Raw genomic sequence first — 14,526 nt, 5'->3', positions numbered from 1 at the left:
TCGCAGTGCGATCTGCCGACTCGCACAAGAATCGGATCGCATGGTGTGAACGCCCATGCGATCCGATTCTGTTGCGGACGAAAAAAAGGGTCCCGTGCGAGTTTGCTGCGGGACCGCTGCGAGTTCAGCCATACTATCTGTATGGCTGAACTCGCAGCGCTACGGAGATCGGATGTGATTTGCGGTGCGAATCACATCCGGATCTCCCCCCGCAGCAGTGTGAACCCAGCCTAAAGGCCACTATCAGCTAACTTCACTCAACTGCTCCAAGCTCTGAAGAGAGTGCGACCTTTAGGCTGGGTTCACACTGCTGCGGCTACGAGAACCGGATGTGATTCGCACCGCACTGCAGTGCAAATCACATCTGATCTCTGTGCGATGTGAGTTCAGCCATACAGATAGTATGGCTGAATTCGCATCGCACAGGACCCTTTTTTTGGTCTGCAGCAGAATCGGATCACATGAGTGTTCACACCATGCGATCCGATTCCTGTCCGAGTTTGCAGATCGCACTGCGATATGCGAACTGATCTGGGGGTGTCATTAACGTTTCACTGACACTCCCAGCAGTTCGCATAGGGCAGTGTGAACTGCCGCTGGGAGGCATGCGATGCGGGAACCCACCGCGGATTTGCGGCGTTCCCGCATCGCTGCAGTGTGAACCCAGCCTTAAAGCAGAGTTCCACCCATTTAAAAGTCAGCAGCTACAAAAAGTGTAGCTGCTGGCTTTTAATAATCAGACACTCGCCTGTCCCACGGACCAGCAATGCGGGCTTACGAAGCCTCGCTCTTCTCCCCCCCTCCTCTCCGTGGCATCGGCATTGTAACTGAGCACCCCAGCTGTGGCTTCACAGCCGCGCACTGCGCATGCATGAGCCGTGCCATGTCCCAGAAGATTGCAGGGAGGGGGCAGAGGTGATTTTCCTTCCTGTGCCAGGGAGCAAGTGGGAGCTAGATGACAGGCCAAATGTGCCATGTCAGGGCGTCACCTGCACTTAAAGCATAAGTTCCATTTTTGGGTGGAACTCTGCTTTAATATCAGAATCCAACCATATCCCTGGACCAGTAGCTGGCTCAGCCTCGATGAGCTACTGAGGGCCTGAGCCAGCCTCTCCCGCCCCCTCCTCAGCCCAGTGTTCCTGTAAGTGGTGACAGTCACTGGCTCACTGCTCACCGAGAACTGAACGATTAGTGGTCTTTGACCACTCAGTTCTTGGTGTAGAGGCGGTAGGGGACAGATGCAGCATCTGATCGATGCTACATCCACCTAGGTGAGAGTGATTTTTTTTTTTAATACCTCACATTTCTCTTTTAAATGTAAATACCAGCCTTCATATGTACTTTTTGGTGTAGACCACTGGTGCCTGTCACCCCTATATGACCTTATATAAACCAGATGCCTCTTGTTCTGGAATACAGGATTGTGCAGGTACAAAAGTGCACTTCAAGTGGGCTTTGCAAAAACTGTTGCATTGTCATTTCTACCTACTCAGCAATGCCCTTCCCCAAGGCAAGCTAAGGGCATCCTAGATTCACACTTGGGCCTGATTCACACTTGTGCATGTTTCAGTTTACATATTGCAGGTGCATTTTACACATCTTTAAACCATTGAATTCTATGGAACTAAAAAACTGAAAAAAAAAAACCCTAGCCCTTTCCATAAAATGGAGAGATGTGAACTACATCCCATAGGAAACCATGTTAAACGGACTGTAGTGTGTTTCTCCAAAACTGACTGCCTTACCGTCAAACATGCGTTTAGGTGAAATTTATAAAAGCATATTCTTCCATGTAATGATTTTTCAATGGCGCCATTTCATACTGTGCAGTTTTATCTGTTTGGGTGTGGTCAGTTGATCTGCATTTAGAAATAGTTAGAAGTTCTGTAAGTCTAGGATCTAATTTATAAACTCTAAGCGCAGCTTCAACTGCTTTAAACAGGAACATCTAAAAACAAGAATGTTGTCTGGGGGGCATGGGTCCCATTTCTCCTATGCTCATTGACAGACACCGCTTCTCTCAACTCTTTATTATGGGGTTTATATAGCACCCCCCTACTGGAGTAGGACACTAGGCCGAAAAAACACTGCACTGCCCATTCCTAGCTGGTATAACCCAACCCGCTTTAGCAAGGCAATTATTTCTTTGGGACTAGTGATTCCATAGTTCTTTTTGTTTTGTTGCCCCTGGTGCTTCTCTTCTGTTCATGTGTTTGGGTGGTGGCAAAACCTTTCTGGGGTACCCTCTGTTGCAGTCAGCTAGGGGAAATTTTTGCTTCCCTTGTCAGTAGACCTTCCCTCAGCGGTGCCTTGCCTTCGTCTGTGCTTTCCTTTTGATGTTTAAGGCTCACACTTCCCCCTTGAGAGCCACCTCCATGAGGGGATCGGGTGTCATTTGTCCTCCGGGTGGAGGGGGGTGTTCGGGGTTCAAGGAGTGGAAGAAGCATACCTTACCCTCAGACATTTCAGAGCCTGAATCGGGCTCTGCCACCACGAGCCCAGCTTTCTCTGCACACCCTGAAAACATGATCCCTGAGTCTTCAGACAGCGAGGACGAGTACTCCAGCTCTGTTACCACCCTGGAAGAGGCACTGGTGGCCGCACTTGTTACCTTGGTGCAGGAAAAGATTGAGGATATCTGAGGGGCTGTCGGAGTAGTGGCCATCCCCTTTGGTAAGCACAAGCCGCTTGTTCTGCTAAGGGGTTTCCTTACTGTGCTTCATTTGATACATTTGTTTTACAAGGTTTTGTAGCATCTGAAATGTCCCTTTGTGCTCCCTGTGTGTTCTCTTTTTGAGGAGGCCCTTCTGAATAAGTGGGCCTATCCTCTTGTAGTGGACCCTGCCATTTCTAGCTTGAACAAAGAAACCATGATACCAGGGGATGAGTCTCCTTCCTTCAAGGTTCCTATGTACAGGAAGGCTGAATTCGTTGCCTGCATAGTGGTTAGTTGCATTCCGGTTTTGGCCATAGCCCTTTGTCTCGGGTGCTTACTGGGTGGGCTAGGCTTTTACGTCAGTCTGGAGAAAGGAAAGGTTTCCCTGGTTTACATGGAACTTTCAGACCAGTGGGCCCCATTGCTGTCCAAGTTCTCAATCTCGCCAGTAGTGCTTCGAGTTCTGTGGCTCAAATATTGGTCTGTGGACAAGACCTCCAAAAAAGGCCCTTGCAGACCTACCCTTCCAGGGAGAGAGTCTCTTTGGTGCCACCCTGGATGACATCAAGTATCTTGCTGGTGGGTAGAGTGCCTTTCTCTGCCCTCAAGCTTCTTCCTTTTTTTTTTTAATTTTTAATTTATTATTTTTTTTATTCATCTGGTTCCTCAAACAGCTACAAGCCCTGTGGATAGCACAAAGTTTTCCTGGCCTCGTAAGTCCACAAAGCCCGCAGACAAGTCTACCTTCACATGAAGGCTTGCCCTCAACTGCTCTGCTTCCAGGGCTAGAAGGTCGTCTTTGTTGGTTTGTGGACCTCTCTGCTTTCCAACAAGTGGGTCCGCAAACTGATTGTGTCTGGCTACAAGATAGAATTTTATAAAGGTGTGTTTTTTTTTTTTTTATATTTTTTTTTTTTTCAGGCCACCAGATAAATTCTTTCCTTTCAATTTTTTCTCCCCCACCCTACCTTCAGGTTCCTTATGGGATGATGCAGGGTTTGCTACTCCAGGGGCTGATTACTTTGGTTCCAAGCCCAGAGAGGTTTCCAGTTTTTTTTTTTTTTTTTTTTTTTTTTTTTTTCTTCCCAACCTGTTTATGGTTCAGAAGAAGGAAGGAGTTCATCCGATCCTGGACCTCAAGGCCCTGAATTGCTTCATGAGGTGCAGACGTTCAAGATGGAATCCATCTGGTGACCTACCTTCATCAAGGGGATTTCCATAGACATAAAGGATGAGTGAGTTCATGTTGCCCTCTGTGCTTGGCACCAATTTTTCTTGGGATTTGCAGTTGGGGATGGGCATTACCAATTTGCTTCCTGGCCCTTGCTCATCAGGTTTTTCCCATGGTGCTGGCTCTGGTCCCACCGCTGAGACAAACGGGGGTTTGCCGTGATGGGCTTTCAGAGCGACCACCTGCTGTGAGCGAAGACTCACTCATAGCTGTTGGACAACGTGCCGATCACGGTGTGCACACTGCAGGAATTTGGATGGACCCTGAATCTGAGTCCCCTCCTGACACCGTTTCATTCTCGTCGCAGGCCAAGGCTTTTCTTCTGGCAGACAAGCTATGGAAACTTCAGACTTGGGTTCGCCAGCTGCTATTCTGCAAGTCGTCTTTCCTGCAATCTTGCATGCGTATCATGAGGGTTCTGCAAAAGGAAATCTTGTCCCAGTGGGTCAGGCCCACTGGGCAGCCAAATTAGCCTTGGTCCATTAAATGGGCTGGGAAATCGTTTCGCCATCTCTATTAGACAGTGGTCACAACGGACACCAGCCTGTCTGGCTGGGGAGACGTCCCATGGGTAAAATTGGCTTAAGGCTGCTGGAGGCAATGTGAAATGGTGGATGAAGGGGGTGCCCTGTCAGAATTCAGTTGCGCAATAATCCCAAAGGTGGTATGAAGAGTGTTGTGGCAGCACTGGAGGACTCTTGCATTCTTCTGTAGGCAGAGTTTCACATCCCAGGTGTTTGAAAACTGGCAGGTGGACTATCTCAGTTGTTGGACTCTGAAAAAGGGGCGTGGTCCCTGTACCTGGGACATGTTTCTTCAGATCTGTCTGCAGTGGGGCACCCTGGACATAGTCCTGCCTCAACAGAAAAGTGTTAGTTTGTGGCAAAAGCCAAGGATACCTTGGTGACTGCAAGTGACGCTCTAGTGGCACCATTATTGCCTCATTTATGCGTTTCCTTCACTCAGGTTTCTCCCTCAGCTGCTGCGCAGGTTAGAGGCTGAAGGGATTCCGGTCATTCTAGTGGCTCCTGATTGGCCTTGTTGACCCTGCTACGCCGACGTGGTATGTCTAGTAAGACGTTCCCTGGCTGCTTCTTCGGGAAGATCTTCTTTCGTCAGACCCAGCCTGATCTTTCACCCTGCTTTACCGTTTCTTACTTCCTTGACGTAAGACTAGCGGAAGATCCGCTCCTTAAATTATTCCTCTGCTCGGTGTAAGTCCAACCTGGCAAGTTCTAAGAAATTCACTTTGTGGATCTATCCACAGTATTAAAGGGGTTCCTCTCTGCCCCCTTCAAACCTCTAGACCGGGGATATGCAATTAGGGGACCTCCAGCTATTGCAGAACTACAAGTCCCATGAGGCATAGCAAGACTGACAGCCACAAGCATGCCACCCAGAGGCAGAAGCATGAGGGGACGTGTAGTTTTGCAACAGCTGGAGGTCCACTAATTGCATATCCCTGCTCTAGGCGAAAGCTCAGACAAAATGCTAATGCTAAAAACAGTGGTATTTGGTTTCGCTGGTGTCAGCAAGGTTCAGGCACTATCAATCTTGAAACCATACTGTATGATCCTATTTGACAAAACAATCCTCTCGCCTGACCCAGCCTTCCTACCGAAAATGCCCTCAATGTTCAATAGGTCACAGAACATTTATCAAACTTCCCTCCCAGCAAACCCCCATAGCAGCAAGAGGGAAAGCTACTCCAAATTTAGAGATCAGTAGAATCCTGATGCCTACATGGAAAGGATCAAAGACTGGTGGAAGATTTTCTCTGGGCTACACCGGAGCAGATTTGCAGGGCAGTGACATGGTCAAGCTTTAAAACCATACGTAAGGCATTACCATATCGACCACCTGTCCAGCCAAGATCAAACTTTCGGCAGGAAAGTTCTCCAGGCAGTAATCCCCCCCCCCCCCCCACATCCTCTCAGATGCTGCCCTGGAAGGCGACTTGAGAAAATAGAGTTGGATCCTTTGTAACGCCTTTTCTAGGAATCTTCCAGGGCAGCACTAGTTTCCCTCCCTAGAAAAAAAAAAGGTGGAAAAAAGGTTTAATTGAAAACGCATGAGAATCATCTGTTCCTTCAGCACTTTTATATTTTTGAGGCATGCAGGTTAGTGCAAACATTTTGTAATGATGTACATAGGCCTCCTCCCCCTGTAAACAGGAAACAATCTCTCATATGCTGCCCTGGAAGACTTCCCAGAAAAGAAGTTACCAGGTACCTAACTCTGTTTTTCAATTGCAATCACTTCCATATGTTGTGTAGAGTGCCCTTGTCCTGCAAGTCTCCTTATTTGGCCTTACACAGCGATAGTGGTTCTCCGTCTGCATCCTTTTCCTTCAAAAGATGGTATCTGATTTTTAACTGAATGAGGACATTGTCCTACATTCTGTGTCTTCGTCGTTCGAACCCTAAGGAAGTTGTGCTGCACTTGTAATGGTCTGCTACGGCTTCCTTCCGGAGGTCGGATTCTTTTTGAATACGGACAGTCCATGAAAATGCCTGGCAGACTGATATGCCATTAATGGTTGAGCTTCTCCCTTCCTGAACCCTACCAGGCAATTGGTGCTTCTTGGACGTGCTTATTGAGTGTTCTGACATCAGGTGTCTGTGTCTCATGTTTGAAAAGCAGTTACTTGGACTTGTGCACACCTTTATCAAGTTTTACAAAGTTGATGTTTTTGCATCTTCGGATGCTGGTTTTGCAGGCCACTGTTTTTATGTTTCTTGTTTCCACTGTAAGGCTGTTTTGGATGGTTGCCTGTTTGCTCCTGTTATTTAGTTCCCACCCCTTACTGAGGCACTGCTTTCGGGCATTCCTATGGTCAGGAATCAAGAGAAGCTGTGCCTGTCAATGAACTCACAGAAAGGGATTTATGGTGAATAACAAAAAATCCCCGTTATACCCCAGATATATTCTACATTTAGAAAAGCTAAACTCAGGCTTGCCAGTGTGATTGAAGCACCAGGACCTCATTCTGTGAATATTTAAAGAGGAAGTAAACCTTGGTGGGTTTACTTCCTCTTTGTCTCCCTGCAAAGGTAAATCATAATGGGTTACTATGCATCGCATAGTAGCCCATTATGTGTCGCTTACCTGACACAGGAGCCAGCGAAGTCACCGCTGTCCCCTGTAGTCTGGAGAGCGCCCATCTTCTTCCGGGTATCGCTGCTCCGGCCACTCACACCCCCGGAGCAGCGATGACGTCACTCCCGCGCATGCGAGCTGCCACTAACGAAATATTGCCGTTGGCAGCGGCATGCTGCTAACGGCGATAGTGCGCCTGCGCACCGCTGATAACGGCGCATGTACCGTAGACAGCTGTGGCGGTCTCTTAGTAAATATCTCCTAAATCGTGTAGGTTTAGGAGATATTTCTTGGACCTACAGGTAAGCCTTAATCTAGGCTTACCTGTAGGTCAAAGTGGTTTGTAAGGGTTTACAACCACTTTAAGATGTTGCTTAAGCCTAGTGACACTTTTTTCTTTACATTTTTGATTCTCCTAAATCAAAAGGGCATGTTTGCCGTGTGTAACAACAATATAAAAAAACTCTTTCCTAGATAACATGGCTTTTGGCTATCCATTACTAGAGTCTGATTTTAATCGGCAATGAGATGATCAAAAAGCGCCCCTGTACAGAGAAATTTTGAAAGCTGTGCAATAAAACATGGTTTTGGTATTTGTTAGGAACTTCCCTTGTGATCAGTAAAAACTCCAGGTGTTCTGAGAAGCAAAAATTTATTTCTGATGTGGCCCACAACAGGGAGACATGCTTACAGGACAAGCTGCAGAAAAAAGTCCCAACAAAAGAATATCTCTCTCTCTCCTCATACCCTACAAGAATAACACCTCTATGCTTCTATTGGCTGAGGGAACATAAATAACGTTGTCATGGTACTTTATTTGCTATTCATGTTCCGTACATTCTTAGGCTATCATATTTAGTTAAATCTAATGATTCTACAACTTACTATGGAGTTAATTAAGACAAAACAATACAATGAGTTAATACAATAATGTGTTCAGAAGTAAGCTTTTTAACAAATCAGTCTCAGGACTATTGTTTTTCTAATAGTCACACAATAAACATTTAAAACTTTTCTAACAGTATTGTAGGGCCTGCTTAAAATATGCTGTTGCGATAACATGTCTATTATGACCCACTTTACTGCAACATAAATGTCTTGCTGCAATGTGGTGCTATGTATTTGAAGGCATGCACCATCTTTTGCCAGGCATCACAACGAAGGTTGGTGCATCAACACATGGTTCCTGCAACACATGTCTGTCGCATTGCAGCAGTGCGCGCGCTACTGAAAATTGATAGTGTGAACAAAGTTTGTATTTTTCCTGTTCTCTAAATCTGAAGTGTTTATGTATAGTAATGTAATGTAATTTTTTGTGACTGCATGTACACTGAGACTGTTTGTCCATTTTGATTCTAGCTGTGACACGGACAACTGGTTACTCAGAATTTGTCCTCTGATCCATAATGGGTGCACTTCTTTCCAGGTGGAAGGTAAGTCCAGACTGTCTGCTTTTATATTTTGCATTGCACTGCCTATGTCTAGTTTTCTTGGTCTGGTTTAAAACAGTGAGTGTGTAGGAGTATGCTTGGGGGGGGGGGGGGGTTCTCTTCCTCCTTTCTTTTATACAAGCAATGCAAGTACCTACATCTGACCTGTTGTCAGCCTCTTGCAGTCCCACAGCAGGGCTACAGTGTGAGTGGAAGGAGCAGTACAATGTGCCATGTGCTGACAAACATGCTGATAAGGGAAGGAAAAGTGACAGATCTCCTCAGTGCTGCTTCTCTATTCACTGTGCAGTTACTGGCTGAGGATGACAAGGGCACAGAGAATGCACGTTAATGGATGTGGAACATTATACTGAGGACATCTATTGGCACAAAAAAAGTAGTACAGTGAACGATACCAGCAGGTGAAGTCTCTGAATTCAAGATTACTATTACAGTAAAAGCTGTTTTTGTTTAGTTTTAATATGGATATGCGATATATATATATATATATATATATATAATTATACACACACACTGTTTTCACTTTAGAAAAAATTCTGTGCCTCTCCCAGTTGTTCTCCTGTGTTATCACCCTCTCACAAGGCTTTGGATGGAGAGACTATATGTGGTTATTAAAAATACATTTCTCTTATATTCACCGACTGACACAGCTCCTCTTAGCCATTGGGTTGTAAAACGCAGAACTTTCCAGTTCTGCCCAATGGGCGGTCCCTTAGGCAACAACCCCCCAGCCTGCCATGCAGCCATCAGTTTTATTTTGCCTAGTGAACGATAAGGGCCTAGGAACCCTGATGGACCCATCGATCTGTCTTTTTTTTTTTTCTGCAGAAGCTTTGCTTTTTGCGCAAGATGAAAGATCCTGTGATCTGCTATCAAGAGCCGGCTGGGTGACAGGCTGGATACTCTTATCCTTGTAGTCTCCCCAGCCTGGCCAGCGAGCGTATGCAGGTCGCGTCTATGACGTACCTCGGCTCCAGAGGTGGTCGGTGAGCTTTTATGCTCCGGGCGCACATATGACCAGGCTACTGATGTCTGCGTCAGTGTGCCGAGGCCAGCAGCCACCCTGTACTGATCAGAGAGTGGGTCTGTAATGGAATGTCTCCCAGCTCTTCAGGACTGGTAAGTACAGCTCTCTCTGCCTTGATGGGGCTGAGCAGCTGGGCATTCCTTGGGAGGGTCGATTCAGGGGTCCCTCACCTCCCTATCTTCTCTCCTTGTCCCTTTCTTCCCTCCCCCCCTCCCTGTGGGGGATGCTGCATGTGGCAGCTTGGCAGTGTGTCATGTGCAAGCGCTCTCCGGGGGGGGGGGGGGACTCTCACCTGTGAGGGGGCTGCGCTGGCTGGCTGGCTGTCCTGAGCGCTGTTTTTTTCATGTCCCTGGGGGTGCCTGTGAGGCTCTGTCTGTGATCTTTGCAGCGCTGATCACCGCCATTGTTTAGCTCTGTCCCTCATGGTTTTTCAGTGGCAGCGGTCATTTTAGGTATGGGCAAGGGAAAGCATGTTCTCCTGTGTCTCGGCAGCCATTTTCCCTGTGATATGTCCTTATACTGGATGCTGGAGGCCATTTTCTAGAAGCCTGAGCACGTTTTTCAGCTTCCCTCGAGACAGCGTGTTCCTATAATCCGGCCCCCATTTTCCCAGTGTTTTATGTCCTTATGCTGGACGCTGGGCGGCCATTTCCTTTGAGCCAGAGCACATTGCAGAGCAGTTTCAGCGCCATTAGCAGCAGCTTTGAATGACAGAGTGGATTCCTCTGCACCTGGGAGTTAACAGAGACCACGGCACTGCTTGCTGTACAGCGCAGAACCTTTCAGGGTGGTGAGTCCTGCGGGAAAGAGCCCCTCAGCCAGCAGCAATAAGAAGGGTGGGACCATCACTGTCCTAAGTCCCCTTCAGGTGGCAGACGGGGTAGGGTCAGCATGGCTTCAGAAACTGGATTCTTCCCCTCGAAATCCAGGCAATTGGAACCAGTTCGCCTGCGGAATGCGCAGTGCCTTTGGACCCCTTGTTGGCGGTCCTCAATTTGTTTACCAAGATAGAGGCGGTGCGTGGGCGCAAAAGTGCTAAAAAGCGGTCCCTCTTGGGTCCTGTAAGCCAGCCCATTCACCTAAGGTGTTCCCGTATCTGACTTATTTTGAAAAGTTAATTTACAAGGAATGGGGTCGACCACGACAGACCTTTTCGGTCCCCAAGTACATAGCGGTGCGTTAACCCTTTGAGGAGAGCCTTCTCAAGTGGTCGGCTCCTTTTGGCCGTGGACCCACCAGTATCCAGGTTAAACAAAGGAACCACGATCCCGGTAGAGGGGACTCCTGTATTTAAGGATCCCATGGACAGGAAGGCCAAGGCAGTGGCTTGTTCCTTGTTTACAGTTGTGGGGTCAACCATGCGACCAGTACTGGCATCCACACTTGTGTCACAGACACTGAGTGGGCAAAACTGTTGCACCGTGAATTGGGAGAACGGCAGGCTTCTCCTGTCTGCGTGGAACTAGCGGACCATTAGTGCAAGGCCTTAAGTATGTTTGTGACGCGCCCCTCGATACTCTTCCCCTGTTATCCAGGGCTTCAGTGTCAGTAGTGGTGCTGAGGCGCCTGATTTGGTTGAAATGCTGGTCTGTTGACCAGGCATCCAAAATAGCCCTGATGGATCTTCCCTTCCTTGGCGACCAGCTCTTTGGAGCCTCTTTTGGATGGCATTATTAAAAATGCCACAGGTGGTAAGAGTACACTACTCCCACAGGCCAGGAAGGATAAGGATCCACTCCGTACACAAGGGCCCTCTTTTTCCGCTCAAACGGCTTTTTCGTCTGCCCGGAGCTTCGGCTAAACGCCCCCAGCCCGACAGGACGACCACGAAAGGACAGATGCGTCCGTGAAACCGCAAGCCTGCGAACAAAAGTGCTACCACATGAAGGTTTGCCCCCACCCATGACTCGGGTGGGGGGGTCGCCTTCGGGAGTTTGCAGCCCGGTGGTCCTCTCGACTGTCCGACCAATGGGTCTGCGATCTGATTTCCTACGCCTACAAGATAGTTCCTCTCTTTGCTGCAAAACGGATTCTTCCCCTCCCAGCATACCCGTGCTCCCCTCTTGGGGGCAGTAAGGGACCTGCGGAATCGCGGGGTGATTGTACCTGTTTCGGAATCAGAACGTCACCAGCAAACCTGCTTGTAGTTCCCAAGAAGGAAGGGGTAAGTCTAATTTTGGACATAAAGGCCCTCACTCACTTTGGGAAAGTGCAGAGGTTCAGAATGGAATCCGTTTGCTCAGTAGTCGCTGCACTCCATCAAGGGGACTCCCTGCCATCCTTGGACATCCAGGATGCGTACCTGCACATACCCATATGCCTCCGGCATCAAAAGTTTCTGCGATTTTTGCAGTCGGGGAAGCCCACTACCAGTTTGTGGCTCTCCCCTTTGGGTTGGCATCAGCCCCCCCCCCCCCCCCGGGTCTTTACCAAGGTATTGGCTCCTGTGTTGGCGTTGTTGTGGCAACAAGGGATCGCAATCGTGGGTTACCTAGACTATCTCCTCCTGAGAGCTTCTTCCGCCTCAGAATTAGGAAGGGATGTGGCGATCACCATGCAGACCCTGCAACAATTTGGGTGGCTGTTGAAATTGAAAGTCAGTGGTGGTACCGAATCAGCATTTGGAGTACCTAGGCTTGCTGCTGGACTCCAGGGAAGCCAGAGTGTTTCTCCCTTCAGACAAGCTGCAGACTCTCAGAGCCGCGGTAAAACTGATGAACCGCAAGCAGTCGTCGCTTCGCTTCTGCATGTGTGGCCTCCTGGGACTCATGGTGGCCTCCTTCGAGGCAGTACCATATGCCCAGTTCCACACCAGAGTCCTGCAGAACGAGATTTTGACAAAGTGGGACAAATCTCCATTGTCCCTGGACCGACAGATCCAGGTGAGCCAGTTAGGGATTCCCTGATCTGGTGGCTGAGGTCCCTGGTGCTTCAGTCCGGGAAGTCGTCTGGTGATCACAATGGACTCCAGCCTATCTGGCTTCATCAAGCAGGCACCAGAAGTCATGCCTTTCAAAGGGAAGCAGGCATAATCCTTTGAGCCATCCACGCCTTGGTGTGGAAAATATACAGGGCTTCTTTGTCAGCTTCTGGATCTGGGGAAATGGGCTCTCCATCCAGAGGTTTTCTGTTTTTTAATAGTGTGTTGATTATTTTAGGAAAATAAACATAGAGGAAATTTATAAGTGAAATGTGTCATAAGTCACTGGATGCACAATTTAACAGCAAATGACAAGGCAAAATTGCAGAATGGTAAACCAAATAAAAATTTGCTGGGTACATCTCTCGAATAGTAGGATGAGGCGTGGATAGATTAGGAGAGCTAACTAGACTTTAAGGGTGACACTTCAAAGAGTATTAATGGGGTTATCGTGCCACCATTACACATGAGCTGTACATAATGGGTGATAGAGCCAAACTGACCATTGTGCCATAAAAGTTTGACTTTTACAGTTTTTCATGGAAAACATGATTTTATATTGGGTCTAAATGTTGAGGTGGGTCAGAAAGGAAGTGAACTCCGGAGCGTTCTGGTTGTTTCCAGCATTGGGCTATTGTGCCAACGTGCAGAAGAGAGCCAGTTTCACTGCAATTTCTCTAGCATGACAATGAGGTAGACTTCATGAACTTAGATAGCTGGACTGGAGGAGAATACCGGTGGTGTAGTAGCTTTAAGTAGGTTAGAAGTTGCAGTGAACCAGTGTGAGTGGTTGAAGGTGCGAGATCTGACTCGCAATTTTCCATAGACTTGTTTTTCTCATGTGGTGGGGAAGCCAAGAACAGCAGGTAAAAATGTGATGCCCTTTTCTGAAGAATTAAAGAAGGAAAAAGTCTTTCAGAGCTAGGACCGTAGATTTGAGGATCATCCAGCGGTGTTACAAATCCTGCCCCGGTCTGTGGACACAATACATCAATCTTCTGGTGCCCAGAGTGGATAATAAAGTTGCATTTTTGCCAGGTCAAAGGACACTTAGGCCTTCAGTGTATGCTCTGGTCCGTGTGATCAGTCCCACCTGATCTGTGCTCTTCAGATTTGAGATGGAAGAAATTTTGATTCTCATCGCATTGAACTGGCTCAAGAGTATATGGTACTTGAACTACTGAGAGACCTCTTCATGGGCCCTTCTGCATCATTTGGACCTTCAGTCCCAAGGGCAGGTCCACCATCCATCTTGGTATCGTGGCTGTTGAAACCCAGGTCCTAAGGAAAAAAGGGCTATTGGATTTTTTGCAGAGTCTACTTTGTGGGACACATCCTGTCCTTCCTCCAGTCTGGCCTAGTTCAGCTTCTGACCTTGAGTACCCTCAAAGGGCAAATATCTTCTCTGGCTATTCTGTTTCATTGACCATTAGCCTCTGTTTCCTTATTTAAGGCATTTGTGTGGGTTGTCACACACATCTCTTCCTCCAATTCCTTGGGACCTTAACCTGGTCCTTTTGGCCCTCCCGAGGCTGCTCTTGGGCTTACTAGGTATATTACTTTTTCTGACTTGCAAGGTAGTTTTTCTTGATGCGGTCATCTCTTCATGGCGGGTCTTTTGAGTTGCTGCCTTTTCCTAGTGCTTCACGAGAACAAGGTTGTCCAAAGGTTTAAAGCCTCCTTTTCTCCCCAAAAATGGTTTACTCCTTCCACCTCAACAAAAGTATTGGCCTGCCTTCCTTATGTCTTACTCTGAAACATCCCAAGAAAAGTTTGCCTCACTATGACTTGGTACCTCAAGGCTACATCCCCCTTTTGTCACGTGGAAACCACTATGTCTATCCTGAAGGTTCCAGCAGGGGACCACCTGGGTTTTCACTCTACCATTGCTGGGTGGAATAAAAGTCCCTTTCTACTAGATTTGTCAGTGCTCCATGGGATTTTTGCCATCAGGCATATGTTTGTCAGATTTGCAAGACTGCCCCTTGGTCCAATGTTAAAGTATATGAAGTTTTTACCAGGTGGATGTTCAGGCTTCTTCAGAGGTCATTTTCATGCATAAGGTGAATTGTCCCCTTGTCCTGTACTATACGACTAAGAAAATAGGATTATTGACTTGCTGGTAATATTTTGTTGGCTTAT

General features: G+C 47.6%; 1 protein-coding gene across 3 annotated transcripts in view; it reads left to right on the top strand.

The window, feature by feature from the left end:
• LNPK (lunapark, ER junction formation factor) overlaps positions 1–14,526 on the top strand; it is a 150,909-nt gene that overhangs the window by 46,258 nt on the left and 90,125 nt on the right. For all 3 annotated transcript variants that reach the window (XM_077448064.1, XM_077448062.1, XM_077448063.1), the window contains exon 2: positions 8,346–8,419. In XM_077448064.1, the coding sequence (XP_077304190.1) occupies positions 8,393–8,419 (27 nt within the window). In that variant the 5' untranslated portion in view covers positions 8,346–8,392. The remainder of the gene's footprint in view (positions 1–8,345; positions 8,420–14,526) is intronic.

Source organism: Lithobates pipiens, unplaced genomic scaffold (assembly GCF_037356315.1).
Source record: "Lithobates pipiens isolate NorthernLeopardFrog02 unplaced genomic scaffold, aLitPip1_a1.2 Scaffold_22, whole genome shotgun sequence".
Classification (NCBI taxonomy): Eukaryota; Metazoa; Chordata; class Amphibia; order Anura; family Ranidae; genus Lithobates; species Lithobates pipiens.
This window is presented reverse-complemented; position numbering and strand designations above follow the sequence as displayed.